Genomic DNA, 16,195 nt, shown 5'->3' on the forward strand with positions numbered 1-16,195 from the left:
ATTAGCAAGTGATGTTACCTATGAAAACGTGAGGATTTATGGTGGCAATGCATTTCAGTTAACAGGGATGTGTTAGGGGACAATGTGAGCCAATGTAGATTAAGGAAATAAGCCTGAGAAATTTATCAGAATTAGCCATCAGTATTCAAGCACTGATCAACAGCAATGTGTCTTAAGGGCAGGCATCACTGGTGCTGAGAGAACTGGGAATTGTCAACTGTGAGCTGCTAGGGGATGGAAGAAACCTTAGTGTAGTCTTAGGAGCCACTTGCTTAAACAAATGTATCAGAAACATAATAGGCCAAGGGTCAGCCCTTTGAAAACTGACTTCAGGGCCTTCCTTTCCTCAGGCTGCTGCCTCCTAGGCCAGACCCTTATTTTGGCTTACATTCCATAACCCTTGTATATGCGATAGGGAACCTGTATACAATGCTGACACGGAAAGGGAAGACCATCGCCTTTTGCCTTTCAGTGTCTCATCTGTAAGCAGGGCCGCTGGCTGACCAAGATCAGTTCTGAAGGTCCAGCCTCTTTAAACTCCAGTTCTGTGATCACAAAGCCACTGTTGTTCCTCATCCTGCCAACTGTGATACTGCTGCTTCAGAATTACTGGGTTTCCTGTTCATCATACTCACCAGCCTGAGGTTTGGTGTTTCTCAAATATTCTGGGCTTCCAGTACATACTAGAGCCTGTGATAATCAGCTAATGATCAGACAAGTTTGTTGGAGTTTTACCTAAGTATTTTTGTGTTTTAAAAAACTTAGGGTGGGAAATGCTCAGAGTGAGATGGTTTGACTTCATTAGGCATATAACCCATTTTTATTATAAAAAGAAATGCACATATAAGTAAAAAGACCATTTTAGTTAGTCCCACCATTCGTTGGTAACCAGTTCACTAAGTGTACATCTTTGCAGATTTCTGTGCATACATACAAATATTTTTACAAGAACAGGATCATACCATGAATACCACCTATAATGGTATGTCTGTTGTCAATTTAGGTGTTATAATTAAGACTGTGTAGCCTTCCTCTGTGGATGTACCAAAATTTATTTAATTCCCTGTCACTGGACACTTCTTTTGTTTCACTAATAAGTAGACACTGTGTAAGCAATCCGTCAACATCTCTGCACCTCTATTTTTGGTATAAGTATTTCCTTAGGATAAAATCCCAGAAATGGAATTGCAAGGTATAAAAGATTATTAACATTTTTCAAGGCTTTAAGATGCCTTTACGGTGTATCTGTTACATCCTGCTTCCACACAAATTCTTCTGTATAGCCAGTACCTAAGCTGCAGCTCTCAGCACAGGTGAAGACAGCCAGGATGCCCCAGTCAATGCTCTTGCCCAGTCTGTCAGCCTTCAGGTAGTTTAGGAGCTGAGGCATGACCTGAGAAGAGGGTGACACACAGTTAGAAAGCTGCTTCACAGCAGGGAGCACGAGACCTTCTCAGCCAGGATGATTATAGGGATCTTGGTCTTTCAATCCTCATACTACAAAGCAGGATTATACACATTATACAATTAACATGTTTAACAATCTAAAACTTCCTTATGACTTCAAAGCCCCTCTCACCTTCTGTTTGGTCTTTTCCATTTGAGAAAGAAGTTCACAAGTGGCTGTTAATGAATTATTTTCATTACTAATATGCCACTCAAAAGGGCTGAGGCTTCTATTTGGGCAACTTTTACTTTACTTTGTATCATTGCAGATGTTGTTACTCTTGACTCAAGAAACACTAATTACTAGTAATGAATACAGAAAGGACATCTATCTATGTAGTTATAGAGACCAGAGAGGAATCTTAGAAGTAGTCTAACTGAAAGAGTGAATAGGCAGAATAGCCACCCTGATATGGAATCACTTTATACAAATCCTGTCACCTCAATTTGGACATTGAGAGCTTTGGCACTAAGAACCAAGCAGAGTTTTGTGTATGGTCCTCATAATTCCTTTTTTACCCAAAGAAAAGAACCAATATTAGCTATGACTTTGGTAAGGTTAGTGAATCCATAGCTCAAGAGCATTTCCACCCTACCCAAATGGATTTTGATGCTAACAAATCCTTTTGGGCAGGGGAGGACATTTATCTTTAATGCTTATATCCATTTGTTCTAACAAATCCACAAACCAAGATTAAACAGTAAAGACTCCTCTCATAAAGTATATAGTCAAAGACTTTAATTACTAGAACAAGAAAGGAAGGTATAAATTATTTAAAATAACAAAAGTTAACGGAGGCACTAATAATAATGACATAACCACACTGGAGGTGGAGAGCAGTGTAGATATCCTCATTGTCACAGAAGTCAGTCAATAGACCGTGTCTGAAAACTAGGAAACAGAAAAAAACAAGACAGTTCCTTCCAGGGAACTAGCCCCAAGGTGAGGCAGGAAACTGATGATTTTCATTATAGGGTACCCTTCCGTACTGCCATGTTGACCCATGTGCACAAATTACCTTGGTGAAGTTTTTAATGTTTAAAAACAATCATGGTGATTACACACTAAATGGTCCTTATTTAAGGTCATACCTGGAATTCCAATATTCTCTTGGCACCACAGGGGCAATCTGGAATATCCTTTTCTTGAGGAATATTTTCACCAGAAATCCAGATGGGGGCAATACCTCTGCCATATCTAAGAATCTAAAATCAATGAAGATCATGTTCAAATAATCAATACCTTACCTATAAGTTTCCAATGGTAACATGCTATCTACTCCATGAATGTTCCTACTCTTGATGTAGCACTGACCCAAAAGGCATGTCACAGTTCCCCCATCAGACCTGGCTGTGCCAGTGTGCCATTAATGCCTTCTCAATCACCTCAGTGATTATTTCAGTTTATCTGACTCGGCATCAAAATATATTTCCCAGATGATGCTTTTACTACCTAATGTTGGCATCTTAATCCTATGAATATATTGTGAAGGGACTAAGAATGAGCCTCTGCTCTGATTGCAGAATTCTGCCCAGAGTCTGTGCCTACCTTCATAGTTAAAAAATTTTAGGAGGGACAAATACCAAGTGAAACATAGTGTTTTGAAAACTACTACAAACATAAGTAAATTTCACTGTAATAAGCTTCCTACAGCAACTGAGTGGTTTTCTGTATTTTGTCTAAAAGCATATGCATTGCTAAAAACTGCCGTAGTGTTTAAGACCTAGATCTATTCTTCCTGTGTATTTATTTGAACCAGTGACTGGTTTATGGGAATTTAGTTTTCTTTCGTGATTTACGTTTATGGTAGGGGAGGTTAAGGAGAAAATGTTAACATGTCACATTTTACAAGCCAAAGTTACCTGTTGGAAATGGGCAAAAATAACCTTTTTTCTTTCTGGCGGGGGGGCCAATGGTGCCTAAACCTCATGTACCTTAGGCAACATCTCATTCATCTCCCACCCCTGATGCTTTAGAAAATGAACCCTGTATGATAAACAGTATAACCTTTAGTCTTTTAGTAACTACTAAACGGATCAGCACTGCAAAACACCTTTCTACATGGCCCATCTGTGTGAGGAACTCCTCTAACGAGATAACAAAAGCCTGCTTTTATAGGCTTCTAAGGAACAGACTAATGTTACTATGAAGTTATTTCTTACAGATTATACTCATAAAACATGGCCTGAAGAGAACACGATGAGGAGCTATGAGCTCCACTTTACCTGTTCTGGTTCAAGGGCTATCTGAGTTTTAAACTTCTGAAAAATTTTATCTTCCCTGGATTCATGTTTTGCCATGGAATCCAGTTCTTCCTCAAGTGCTTCACCTGAAAAATCAACGTAACTATTATGAAAAACAGGAGTAATCCCCACAACTTGACAATTCACACATGGAGAGGGGACCCACTTTTAATCAGATAGCTTTCCCTATTTATTCACTCATTCAAGTTGGACCATCTGAATTTCCAGGTACTCCATGCAACTCTATTATATGGACTTCCATTTAGTGCATCTCCTTAAAGCTTCAAAATAACAGAATGGTCAAGGGCTTAGGACTGCCCAGCACATCACAGGACACCCAACAAATGTGAGCCCTTCTTATCATTAGTATCCTCAGCTGGTAGGCTCACTCACTCAGTCAAGTGTTCATTTCTGGCCTGCAGCAGTGGCTCACGCCTGTAATCCCAGTACTTTGGGAGGCCGAGGCGGGCAGATCACCTGAGGTCAGGAGTTCAAGACCAGCCTGGCCAACATGGTGAAATCCCGTCTCTACTAAAAATATAAAAATTAGCCAGACGTGGTGGTAGGTGCCTGTAATCCCAGCTACTCGGGAGGCTGAGGCAGGAGAGTCACTTGAACCTGGGAGGCAGAGGCTGCAGTGAACCGAGATGGTGACATTGCACTCCAGCCTGGGTGACAGAGTGAGACTCCGTCTCAAAAAAAAAAAAAATGTTCATTTCCTTCTCCACATTCCTTCCTGGGATTACAGCCACCCTAAGCCACTGCTGTCCCCAACAGACCCGTGTCTCTAAGTATAACCATTAGTCTTTGTAATGTACGTTAAAATAGAACTGATATACCTTGGGTCAGAGAAGCTAAAATAACTGCTTTGATGAAACTGGAAAGGCACTGATGGTGTTCACTTGCACCATCAGGTCTGATGGAGGAAGTGCAGGATGCCTTCAGATTGATGTTCCATCAAGTATACGTGGAACGTTTCAGTATAACCGTTAGGACACTGTAAACGCTGTTCCCTCAGGCCCTACTGCCTCCTGCCAAGTCTCAGGTAAGACACAGCTACCTCCAGGAAGCATTTTTCTTTTCAATTCTCCTTTTATTTTAGAAAATTTTGGACATACAGAAAAGTGGAAATACTATAATGAACCGCCACATATCATTAATCAGTTTCAACACTATCAAGTCCAGTGTTTCCTTTCTCTGCCACTTCCACCTCCATTACTCTGAAGTAAATTCCACACATATCACTTCATTCATAATTAAGTTATGTACCCCTTGAAGGCAAACTCTTTCATTTACCAATTTGAAAATGAGTCTGTTCCCAAGTATCCTATAAAGATGATTACTGAGTTTTTTTAAAGTATCATTTTGAACCCATTAAACATATCTGATGCAGTTAGCGTCCTTGCGGATGTTCAAACTGTCCATCTTTTGCAAGCAGGAGCCTTTTCATGTTGCTTGAGTTCTGACACGGCCCTAGTAATCCTTATCCTTAATCTTTGATATGACCATGTTCCCACATTATATGAACATTTCCTGACCTAGTTCTGGAATCAACCACCTCTCCAAAGAGCCTGGAGTTCCTCTTAGAGAGAAATGGTACGTAGACACAATCAACATTATCTTCCTCCTACGCCCAGCATCTCAGTTCTCAGTAACACCAACATAATTACTCGTTTCCTTTTCCCCCCAATACACACACAACCATCTCAAAATAAAAGCAACAGTCTAGTAATAACATGTTTATTCAAAATACTAACACTGTTACATTCTTTTCATTCTCAGGGTATATTCTACTAGAGATGTACTGTCCTATGTTTTGAAGTCACCTAGAAGAGTTCTTAGTGTGGTTATATGACTACATCAAGAGTTTTTTACTTTTGATGATTAGGGACTGCTTTTTAAAACTTACTTTACTCCATAATCTTAAAATACTCATACAGTTCCACAGTCACATTTACACTAACAAGGCATATTTGAAGTCCAGCTTTCATCCTTGATCCTGCTACTCTAGGCTCTCCTTTCTCCTAAAGATAAGCATTTTCATTATCTATCATTTTTATCGTATAGGTATGAACACACGTGCGGCCCCTTCCAGGCAGTCTTCAGTGATGTCACGTGTTCCCATGGCACCTGTATTGTACTCTTATCAGTCATTACATGGACTTTAACTTCCCCAGATATTATTTGGGCTCCTCCATAAGACTGTGAGCATCTGACCACTGGAGTGTTGCTACCCATTATATCCCTGTTATCAAGCACAAGGTCAGGCACAGAGTAAGACTCAAACATGTTTTGGAATGTATGACTGGTATGAACTACAAACCAGTAAGCTGATGTTTTCATTTTGAGTCTATAAATCTAATTTTGTGGTGGTTTTGTGTATGGCTCAAGGCTCAAATTGTAAAATTTAGTATTATGTGACCAAAGAAAGTTATACCCAGAACCCCAATTTCCTCACCTTCAAAACGGGGCAGTTTCTCACTCATTGGTCTGCTGTCACGATTTTAATGAGCTCATGCACAAACAGCCCTTTATATAAGGTAAGTGCTGGATAAATGTTGGCTACTATAATAAAATAAGCCTCTAAGATACTTGGTCAGCACAAGTACTACCCAAGAGTATGCACTGTAAGTAAACTGACAAAATTGTGTATCTAAAACTGGCCAGATGAAAGAGAAACTTTTAAGGGGCCCTTCTGCGTGCCCGACACTGTGCTAGGCACTCACACTATCCCGACCCGAGAAACAGATCTGCGACCCAGAGGAACTTACCAAGCCTCCAGCATCTTGTGCAGCCCTACTCATGGGACCATCTGGATACCCACCCTTGTCTTTACAGGGAGCAGAACACACCTCTTATGTGTCAGAAAACAAAGTCCAGGAAGTATATTTTTACCTGAGGCAATATCTGAAAATTGTATGCTACAGCCTCCAAAGCGAGTCTTCCTCTCAGTACCTCTCTTCTAGGCACATGGAGCCCTTTCTTCCAAGCATTATGTTTAACCACTTAATGAATGAAGTCCTGAAACTGCTTACCCATGCTCCCTATAATCTCTGAGTAATCTTCCTTTTCCACAACCTCAGGCATAATCTCATCTTCTGTTTCTATTACAATTTCAAATTCTGGAAAAAGGAAGTTGTGGTCTGGAATTATATGGTCCAGATGATCTGAAACAAAAAGGACAGCACTATTAGTAATCATTTAGTTTTGAAGACAGTCTAATAATTTGCTGTCTCTAAAGTACTATATTCCCTACAGTTCTGGCATTTTAGATAAAGGGTCATAAATTAAATGCCTATATGGTGACATTATTTAGTGATTCAGACTTCACAGCCTTTTTTTTTTTTTTACAAAGGTGTTCCAGGCATGAAAAATTTTGAAGTACTATACCTTTCCTAATTTTACTTTTAAAGTTGTCCTGGAAATATCTGGGTTGACAAAGGCGATGAAACTGAACTGAGACTTAAAAAAAAGATTACCCACCTGGTTGTGCACAAGCCTGCTTATGTCCCAATCTCCAGTCTAGGGTCTGATGCTCCTTGCTGCAGTAATATGCTTTGTGGCATCTGGAGCACGTTTTGGGGCCTAAACAGCCACAAACCCTGCAGAGATGAGCACCAGACTTAAGCTGGAGACACACTGATTCTCCTGTTTCTGGGGGAGGATTCTCAGAAGGTGGCTCATATGAGTAAAAATCGTTTTTCCTGGGTAGTTGATTCCTAAAAACTAAAAAAGAATGCAGAGAAAAGTTTTATCTTCAAACAAAACAGCAATTCACATATTTTATCCTCTGCACGTAAAACTGAAAATACTCAACAACAACAAAAAAGAAATGAAAGTTTTTGCTTTCAGGAATAAGCTTTTAAAATCCAGAAACTAGATTTCGTCCGGTACACGCAACTGAGTTGCCTCCTAGAGGTGGTTTGAGTTAATCAAATTAGTAAGACTGATCGTTAAGAACGACTGCCAAAAATACGAAAAAGCTACGGGGATCCATCTTTCCAAGACAATTTCTATTATCTGAATTAACACCATACCTGGTACCCACTGATTAAAAGCTGGGGGTTACCAATGCGCGTGGGCACAGTTAGAAGCTTATGTAGTAAAAATGAGCACATCCTGGAAGGGCCCGGGAGAAGGTGCTCCTGGGGCAGCGCGGAGAGGGAGCTCTGAGGATGGGGCGGCAGCGGTGCTTGCCGCTGTCCCCCGGTCGCTCCCGGAATTAACGCCGCGCACGCGTCGGAGGCATGGCCCCGTCCCGACCCCGTCTGGCGGCTCACCCCGCAGGCCGGCACAGCACGGCTGCTCGCGGCAGCAGAAGAGGAAGATGCAGCGGTGGAAGGCGTCCGGGCGGCCAGGCAGCGGCGCATACACCTGCAGCAGGAAGGAGAGCGGGCGGCCGCACAGCTCGCAGGCCAGGGCCTGGGGCCCCGGCAGCCCGGCCGCGCCCAGCCATGCCGGCCGCCCGCCCACCTTGCTGGGGAACTGCTCGCTGCGCAGTCGCCACGCCGGCGCCGACTCGGCGAAGCCCAGCTCCACAGGTCTGGCCCCGGCGGCAGCCATGCCGGGCGCTGGCTGGCGTGAGGCGCAGCCCACAGCTGGGTCGGAAGGCGGAAATCGGGCGCCGGGCCGGAAGGCAAGAGGCGGGCACCTTTCCGGAGGACAGGAGGCGGAAACGCGTCTGACGAGAGCGGTTGCAGGACCAATGCGAGGGAACGGGGCGGAGGAAACCTCTCGGCATTAGCCCCGCCCCTGGCGCCTCTGCCTCCGAGCCGCTTTCCTGGTGCCTCCGGGTGCTCTGGGATGGTTCTGGTCTTCGGGAGAGTCGCAGCTGGTGACGGCGCTCCGCTCACCTCTGCACATGTCTTGCTGTGGGCCTGCGGGTGGCCGCCAGGGAGGCAGAGCCCTCCCTCAAACCTTCCCTGCTGGTGTCCATCTCAGGGTGTGGGAAACCTGTGCGCTGGCCAAGTGCTAACCAAGAGGAGGCAGTGAAAGATAAATGAAGGTTGAACAGGTAAAGTGAGGACCCTACAGCAGAAACCAAGAATCCTGTGCGCCTGAGAGTAATGAAGAAGCCTCTGCAGAAGAGTCTTTTCTGTCAGTCTTAAGGTCTCTGTTTTAATGTTAGTGCTGGCTTGCTGTACCTGAATTCCAAGGGAGGAGTGTATAATGAGGCATGGCCAACCCCCACTTCCCATCATTGCCTGAACTAGTTTTTCAGGTTGACTTCAGAATGCCCTTGGGCAAGCAGAGGGTCCATCAGTCGGTTGGAGGGTTTAGAATTTTACAGTTGGTTTGCAAAGGTCTGAAAGAAACATGTACCATCTGTTCTCTTTAAGGAGTTCTACTTAGGAGGTTTCATTTACATAAAAGACCGTGGTTGTCAGCCAGGTCTCCACCCGCATAACCTGTTATGCCACAATCCAAACCCCCATTCTGTAACCTCAAGATGGTATATAAGTTTCTGAACCCCATTTGGGGCTTCAGCAAAATCACTCTGGTTCTCCCCCATGTGCATGTTAATAAATTTGTATGCCCTTTCTCCAATTAATGTGCCTTTTGTCAGTTGACTTTTCAGTGAACCTTCAGAGGACAAAAAGGAAGCTTTCCCTGGGCTACTACAGTGGCTTTAATGGAAAGTCATCAACAACATTTATTTTTGACAAAATCACAGTTTAGTTGGCAGTATATTTGTTTTGTTTTTGTTTTATTTGAGATGGAGTCTCGCTCTGTCGCCCAGGCTGGAGAGCAATGGTGCGATCTCGGCTCACTGCAACCTCCGCCTCCCGAGTTCATTCTCCTGCCTCAGCCTCCCGAGCAGCTGGGTAGCAGTATATTTGTAATGGTACATAAAATAATGTCTGTTTTTAAATAAACATTTACATTGTAAACCAAAAGTTAACTCTCCATCAATTTTTTGTTTTCTTTTTTGAGATGGCATCTTGCTCTGTCACCCAGGCTGGAGGAGTGCAGTGGCATGATCTCGGCTCACTGCAACCTTCGCCTCCCGGGCAAGCGATCCTCTTGCCTCAGCCTCCTGAGCAGCTGGAATTATAGGTGTGTGCCAATACACCCAGCTAATTTTCGTATCTTTGGTAGAGACAGAGTTTCACCATGTTGGCCAGGCTTGTCTCGAATTCCTGACCTCAGTTGATCTGTCCGCCTCAGCTTCCCAAAGTGCTGGGATTACAGGCATGAGCCACCACATCCGGCATCCATCAATTTAGAAAGTTTATTTCACCAAGATTAAGGTTGCACCCGTGACACAGCCTCAGAAGGCCCTGATGACCATGTGCCCTTGGGGGTCAGGGTACAGCTTGCTTTTATACATGTTAGGGAGACATGAGACATCAATCAGTATGTGTAAGATGTCCTTTAGTCAGGTAAAGCGGGACTTGAGGCAAGGGCTTCCAGGTCATGAGTAGTAAGAGGCAAAAGATTGCATTTTTTTGAGTCCTTGATCAGCCTTCCACTGAATACACAATTTAGTCTGGCTCAGTGAATTATCATTTTTACGTAAACAATAGGGGAGAGGAAGCAATTAGATATGCATTTGTCTCAGGTGCACCTTAAAGAGATAACTTTGAGTTCTGTCTGTCCTTTATCCACAAGGAATTTCCTTGTGGGCAAATTTTAAGGGAGGTACGTAGCCTCTTATCTTGGCAGCTATCTTATTTAGGAATAGAATGGGAGGCAGGTTTGCCTGACATAGTTCCCAGCTTGACTTTACCCTTTGGTTTAGTGATTTTGTGGTCCTGAGTTTTATTTTCCTTTCACAGAAATTATACCGTAAAAGTAATTGAAGAAAATCACTTCTTTCCCCTTCCCTCAACTAGGCCTTGACCATTTTAAATAAAATCAGGATTTGTTGAAGGTCAACAAATTTAACCAAATTCAGTTAAAACTTAACTCTGAATCTGTATGTCCCTGGGGTCTTTTCCAGTGAGAGATGTCTAAGCATCATTCCAAGCTTTTCTATACTAACTGGCCTATTTGTATGTTTCTTATTTTAGGATTCCTTTTGTTCATGTGTATTTTTATTAGGCAATCACCCATTTCCTGTAGGTTTCCAGGTTAATATATTTCTCTTATTGGAATTTTAATTTATTCTCTCTAGTTTTCTACATATTTTTTTTCTTTGAGACGAGGTCTCATATGTTGCCCCGGTTGGCCTCAAACTCCTGGGCTTAAGCAATCCTCCCACCTTGGCCTCCCAAAGTGCTGGGATTATAGGTGTGAATTACTGTACCCAGCCTAGAATCCTTAGTCCTATATACTTTTGCTGTTTTTTTCATTGCCAACTTGAAATAATAAAAAGGGTCAGAATCCTATAAACCAAAAATAAAATAAGGCCCCCCAACCCTCTGAATGGACTTCCTCCTCTGACACAGATCTTTTACAATTTAACCTGTATGAACCCCAAAAATTGGAGACAGGTCTCAGTTAATTTAGAAAATTTTTCTTGGGAAGGTCAAGGACACACGATCGTGACAGCCTCAGGAGGTCCTGACGACATGTACCTAAGATAGTCAGAGCACAGGGTGGTTTTATACATTTTAGGGAGATATAAGACATCAATCAACATATGTAAAACGAATATTGGTCAGGAAAGGTGGGACAACTCAAAGAAAAAATGGGACAACTCGAAGTGGGGAGGGGCTTCCAGGTCACAGGTAGGTGAGAGACAAATGGTTGCATTCTTTTGAGTTTCTGATTCACCTTTCTAAAAGAGGCAGTCAGACATGCATTTATCTCAGTGAGCAGAGGGATGACTGAATGGAATGGGAAGCAGGTTTGCCCTAAGCAGTTCCCAGCTTGACTTTTCCCATTAGCTTAGTGATTATGGGATTCCAAGGTAATTTCCTTTCACATTTCCCCCCTTTTCTTTTTTAAAATATTTTGGAGAAAGCATTTTTGAAGAAAATAAGTTTCTGTTCCCAGGTTTTATCTGCTCTCTCATGGCTAGGATGGTTTTTTCCTAGAAGGGTAGGTCCTGAGTTATTAGGAAAGCTCATTTTTAGAAGGTTGTGAAGTCTAATGTCCTATCAAGAGAAAATTTGGGGAGGAAGGGAGAATAAGAACAATCTTGGAAAATTGATCTAGGCCACATTACTCTGAAGTCCATACATCAGTAAGCAGGTATGAAAGTGGCTTATGTATGTAAATAGGTTCCCATTATTTTCTTCTGAAGTTTAAGTTGTCTACTTCAGTTCACAGGGCTTCACGAAAGTTAGTTTTAAGTGACTTAGTTTAGTGACAGCTTAGTTTTAAGTGACTCCAAATTAGGAAAAATAGGGAAAAAAAGAGGAAAAAAATTGAAAACATTATTTTGAAGACTTGTAGCCCACAAAAATTAGAATTTGGTCCAAACTGTAGAAAATGATAAAAATTGAAAAACATTAGGCAAGACTAGAATCTAACAACTGGTGGACTATAGTTTTCCAGTCTCTAGTTTCCCATTTATACTAAAGACAAATCATGATAGGTTTGCCTTATTATATTTGGCCGAATTATTTGTATACAGTGCAGCAAGAATAATTATTTTTTAACATTGGCTTTTAAATTGGCTTTGATGGAACTTTGTTCCATAGAGGGTATTTCAGATAAGACTTCTTAAAAGCTGAGCCCAGCCATGGATTTGTGCCATCAAATACCTGTGAGTTGGGTGATCCTCTCCTCTTGAGGTTCCAAGATAAACTTGAGGCTCCTGGGCCTGTCAGAAAGTGACATTCTTTACTTACCACAGGTCAGGAACCCCGTACAGGAGCTGTGTAGACAAAGTTATGAGGGCGGTTTTTCCAAGGGGGTTTAATTGGCTCCGTAAGTCAAGTAAAAGCATTGGTAAACAACCAGTTCCCCCAATTGTGTCCTGTTACAAATGAAAACAGATTCTTAGTGCACTTATGCAAATAACTGTATTGTCATAAGTTAAGAATACTTATAGTTTCCAAATTCTGGAGAAATCGGGTAGAGAGAACCAAATGTGCTCCAAATTTTGTTCATAGGAGTATGTGTTACTCAATTGTTAAAAGCTGCAGATAGCCTGACCAACATGGTGAAACCCTGTCTCTACTAAAAATACAAAAAATAGCCAGGCATGGTGGCGCGCACCTGTACTCCCAGCTACTTGGGAGGCTGAGGCAGGAGAATCACTTGAACTTGGGAGGTGGAGGTTGCAGTGAGCCGAGATCGCACCGCTACACTCCAGCCTGGGCAACAGAGCAAGACTCCATCTCCAAAAAAAATTATCTTGTTTTTATCAATCTTTCTTAAATGTATAGCTCACATTTATTTCAATGTTTAAAATGAGAAATATTTGGGGTCTTTATTTAGATGTTTGTTGATGTTTTTGTGACCAGAAATATGTTACAAGAACTTAACTCTTGTTTATATCAATCATCCCATGGCAAATTGGTTTTATTACCAGTAGTGTTGCTTAAAGTCACAGTTTCCAAGAATCTATCCATGATAAATGAGGACTTACTGGACTTAATATTACTGAATTGTACACATAAAAATGGTTAAGATGATAAATTTTATGTTATGTGTATTTTACCACAATTTTTAAAAATGAAAAAAAGAAATCCTGGGGAATGATATGTTCAAAGAAGGCTTTGAAAAGCTCTGATATATTCCAGAAATCTAGACAGCTACACAGGGGCAGGGCTTTGTGCGTGGCCATGAAAGACCTGAGGCAGCTGTAATGTTTTACATCTGACTCTGGGGTTCTGTGCAATCAGAAAGTGAAGGCTAAAGCAGACTTGGACTGCCAGAGTGTTGAAGATGTGTCCCAGCACATACAAAGCCACTCTACAAAGGCTGGGAGACATAGGTTCAAGGCATTTAAGGAAATCTCTATCTAATCATTAGCTGACCACTCAGCACACTAAGCAAAGACTGAAAGACACATGACAAAGAATACAGACTTCATAGAATTAGTCAGGGAAAGTCACTAAAAAATTCAACAGCAACAACAACAAAACCCTTGAGAGGGAAGAGTCTGGCTTACAGTTACCACATCCTAATCTTTAAAATATTCAGTTTTGAGCAAAAATATGAGATACACAAAGAAACAAAAGCCCATGCAGAGGAAATTCTGAGACCAGCTCGATCGGGGAGACCCTAACCCAGCGGCACTAGGGGATATTAAAGACACACACACACACAAATATAGAGGTGTGAAGTGGGAAATCAGGGGTCTCACAGCCTTCAGTGCTGAGAGCTCCAAACAGAGATTTACCCACATATTTATTAACAGCACGCCAGTCATTGGTATTGTTTCTATAGATATTAAGTTAACTAAAAGTATTCCTTATGGGAAACGAAGGGATGTGCCAAATTAAAGGAATAGGTTGGGCTAGTTAACTGCAACAGGAGCATGTCCTTAAGGCACAGATTGCTCATGCTATTGTTTGTGGCTTAAGAATGCCTTTAGGCTGGGCGCGGTGGCTCACGCCTGTAATCCCAGCACTTTGGGAGGCCGAGGCGGGCGGATCATGAGGTCAGGAGATCGAGACCATCCTGGCTAACACGGTGAAACCCCGTCTCTACTAAAAATACAAAAAATTAGCCGGGCGTGGTAGCGGGCGCCTGTAGTCCCAGCTACTCGGGAGGCTGAGGCAGGAGAATGGCGTGAACCCGGGAGGCGGAGCTTGCAGTGAGCCGAGATCGCGCCACTGCACTCCAGCCTGGGCGACAGAGCAAGACTCCGTCTCAAAAAAAAAAAAAAAAAAAAAAAAGAATGCCTTTAAGCAGTTTTCCGCCCTGGGCGGACCAGGTGTTCCTTGCCCTCATTCCGGTAAACCCAGAGCCTTCCAGCGTGGGTGTTATGGCCATCAGGAACATGTCACAGTGCTGCAGAGATTTTGTTTATGGCCAGTTTTGGGGCCAGTTTATGGCCAGATTTTGGGGGGCTTGTTCCCAACAGGAAAATAAAGAAGTCAATGGAAATTGTCCATGAGGAAGCCCAGATGTTATCCTTCCTAGGCAAAGATTTTAAATTAGCTATTATAAATATGTTCAGAGAACTAAAGGAAACCATTTCTAAAGAACTAAAGGAATGTATAAGAATATCTCACCAAATAGAGAATACTAATGAAGAGATAAGAATTAGAAGAACCAAGTAAGAAATGCTAGAGTTGAAAATTACAAAACTGAAATACAAAATTCGCTAGAGGCACTCAACAGCAGATTAGAGATTGCAAAAGAAACAGCAAACTTGATGATAGGTACATTGAGATTAGCCAATCAGAGGAGCAGAAAGAAAAAAGAATAAAGAAAAATGAACAGAGCCTTAGAAATCTGTGGGATACCATCAAACAAATCTGGAAGTCCCAGAGGAGAGAACAAGGGGGAAAAAAGGCAGAAAGGCTATTTGGAGAAATAATAGCGAAAATTTTCCATTAAGCTTTTCATTTGATTAAAATTTATATATTTTAAAAAGTTTAAATGTATCCTACTCATACTTTTTAAAGAGGTCCATACCTAGACACATCATAGTCAAACTGCCAAAAAAGAGAGAGAGAATCCTGAAAGCACCAAGAGAAAAACAATTCATCTTGTATAAGAGATCATCAGTAAGATTAACAGCTGGCTTCTTGTAAAAAACTCACAGAGAACAAAATGCTGCAGAATGACATACTTGGGAAGGCAGTGGGGTGGAGAAGCATGCCAACTAAGAATTGTATATCCAGCTAAACTAGCCTTCAAAAACCAAAGAAAAATAAAAAAAAATGAGATATTCCCAAATTAATAATAAACAAATAACACTGAGATAATCTGTCATTCATAGATCTGCCTTATGAGAAATACTAAAGGGCCTCCTCTTTCAGGCTGAAATAAAAGAACATTACACATAACTTGAATCTACAGAAGAAAAAAGAGCACGGTTAAAAGTAACTACATAGGTATATAAAAATGATAGTATAAATGTATTTTTGTTTGCTTGTAACTCATTCTCTCTGATTTAAAGGACAACTGCAGGAAACAATACCAATAAAAATGTTTTGACAATGTTATATGAAAATTTAATTTGCATGATGGTAATACCACAAATAAGAGGGATGGGAATAGAGCTATATTGGAGTAAAGTTTTTGTGTATGATTTGAATTAAGTTGGTATTAATCTGAACTAGATTGTTTTAAATTAAGATGATAACTGAAATTAAATGTTAATTGAAAGGCAGTCACTAAGAAAATAGAGTAAAAGAAACAAAGAAATAAAATGGCACGTAAAAATATCTAACAGTAAAGAAAGCAATAATGGAGAGTAAAATGACTTGAAACATACAGAAAATAAAGAGCAAAATGACAGGCACAAATCCTACCATATCAGTAATTAAATGTAAATGAATTAAACATTCTAATAAAAAAGGCAGAGATTGGCAAAATGGATTAAAACACAAAACACAGACAGAAACAACCACCATTCTCCAATTATATGAGGAGACCTGCTTTACATTCAGGAAAACAAATAGGTTGAAAGAAAGGGGATGGAAATAAATAT

At 41.4% G+C, this 16,195-nt stretch overlaps 1 protein-coding gene across 6 annotated transcripts in view; it reads right to left on the minus strand.

Annotated features, from left to right (window-relative positions):
• Nucleotides 1-791: 791 nt before the first annotated feature.
• PDCD2 (programmed cell death 2) overlaps nt 792-16,195 on the minus strand; it is a 43,409-nt gene continuing 28,005 nt past the window's right edge. For 4 of the 6 annotated variants that reach the window (XM_063812709.1, XM_063812708.1, XM_063812707.1 and 1 more), the window contains 6 exons: nt 7,971-12,559; nt 7,174-7,416; nt 6,726-6,857; nt 3,673-3,776; nt 2,539-2,652; nt 792-1,393 (listed from right to left, as the gene is read on the minus strand). In XM_063812709.1, the coding sequence (XP_063668779.1) occupies nt 1,235-1,393; nt 2,539-2,652; nt 3,673-3,776; nt 6,726-6,857; nt 7,174-7,416; nt 7,971-8,253 (1,035 nt within the window). In that variant the 5' untranslated portion in view covers nt 8,254-12,559 and the 3' untranslated portion in view covers nt 792-1,234. The other 2 variants (XM_009452456.5, XR_010157824.1) reach the window with 2 other exon arrangements.

Source organism: Pan troglodytes, chromosome 5 (assembly GCF_028858775.2).
Source record: "Pan troglodytes isolate AG18354 chromosome 5, NHGRI_mPanTro3-v2.0_pri, whole genome shotgun sequence".
NCBI lineage: Eukaryota > Metazoa > Chordata > Mammalia > Primates > Hominidae > Pan > Pan troglodytes.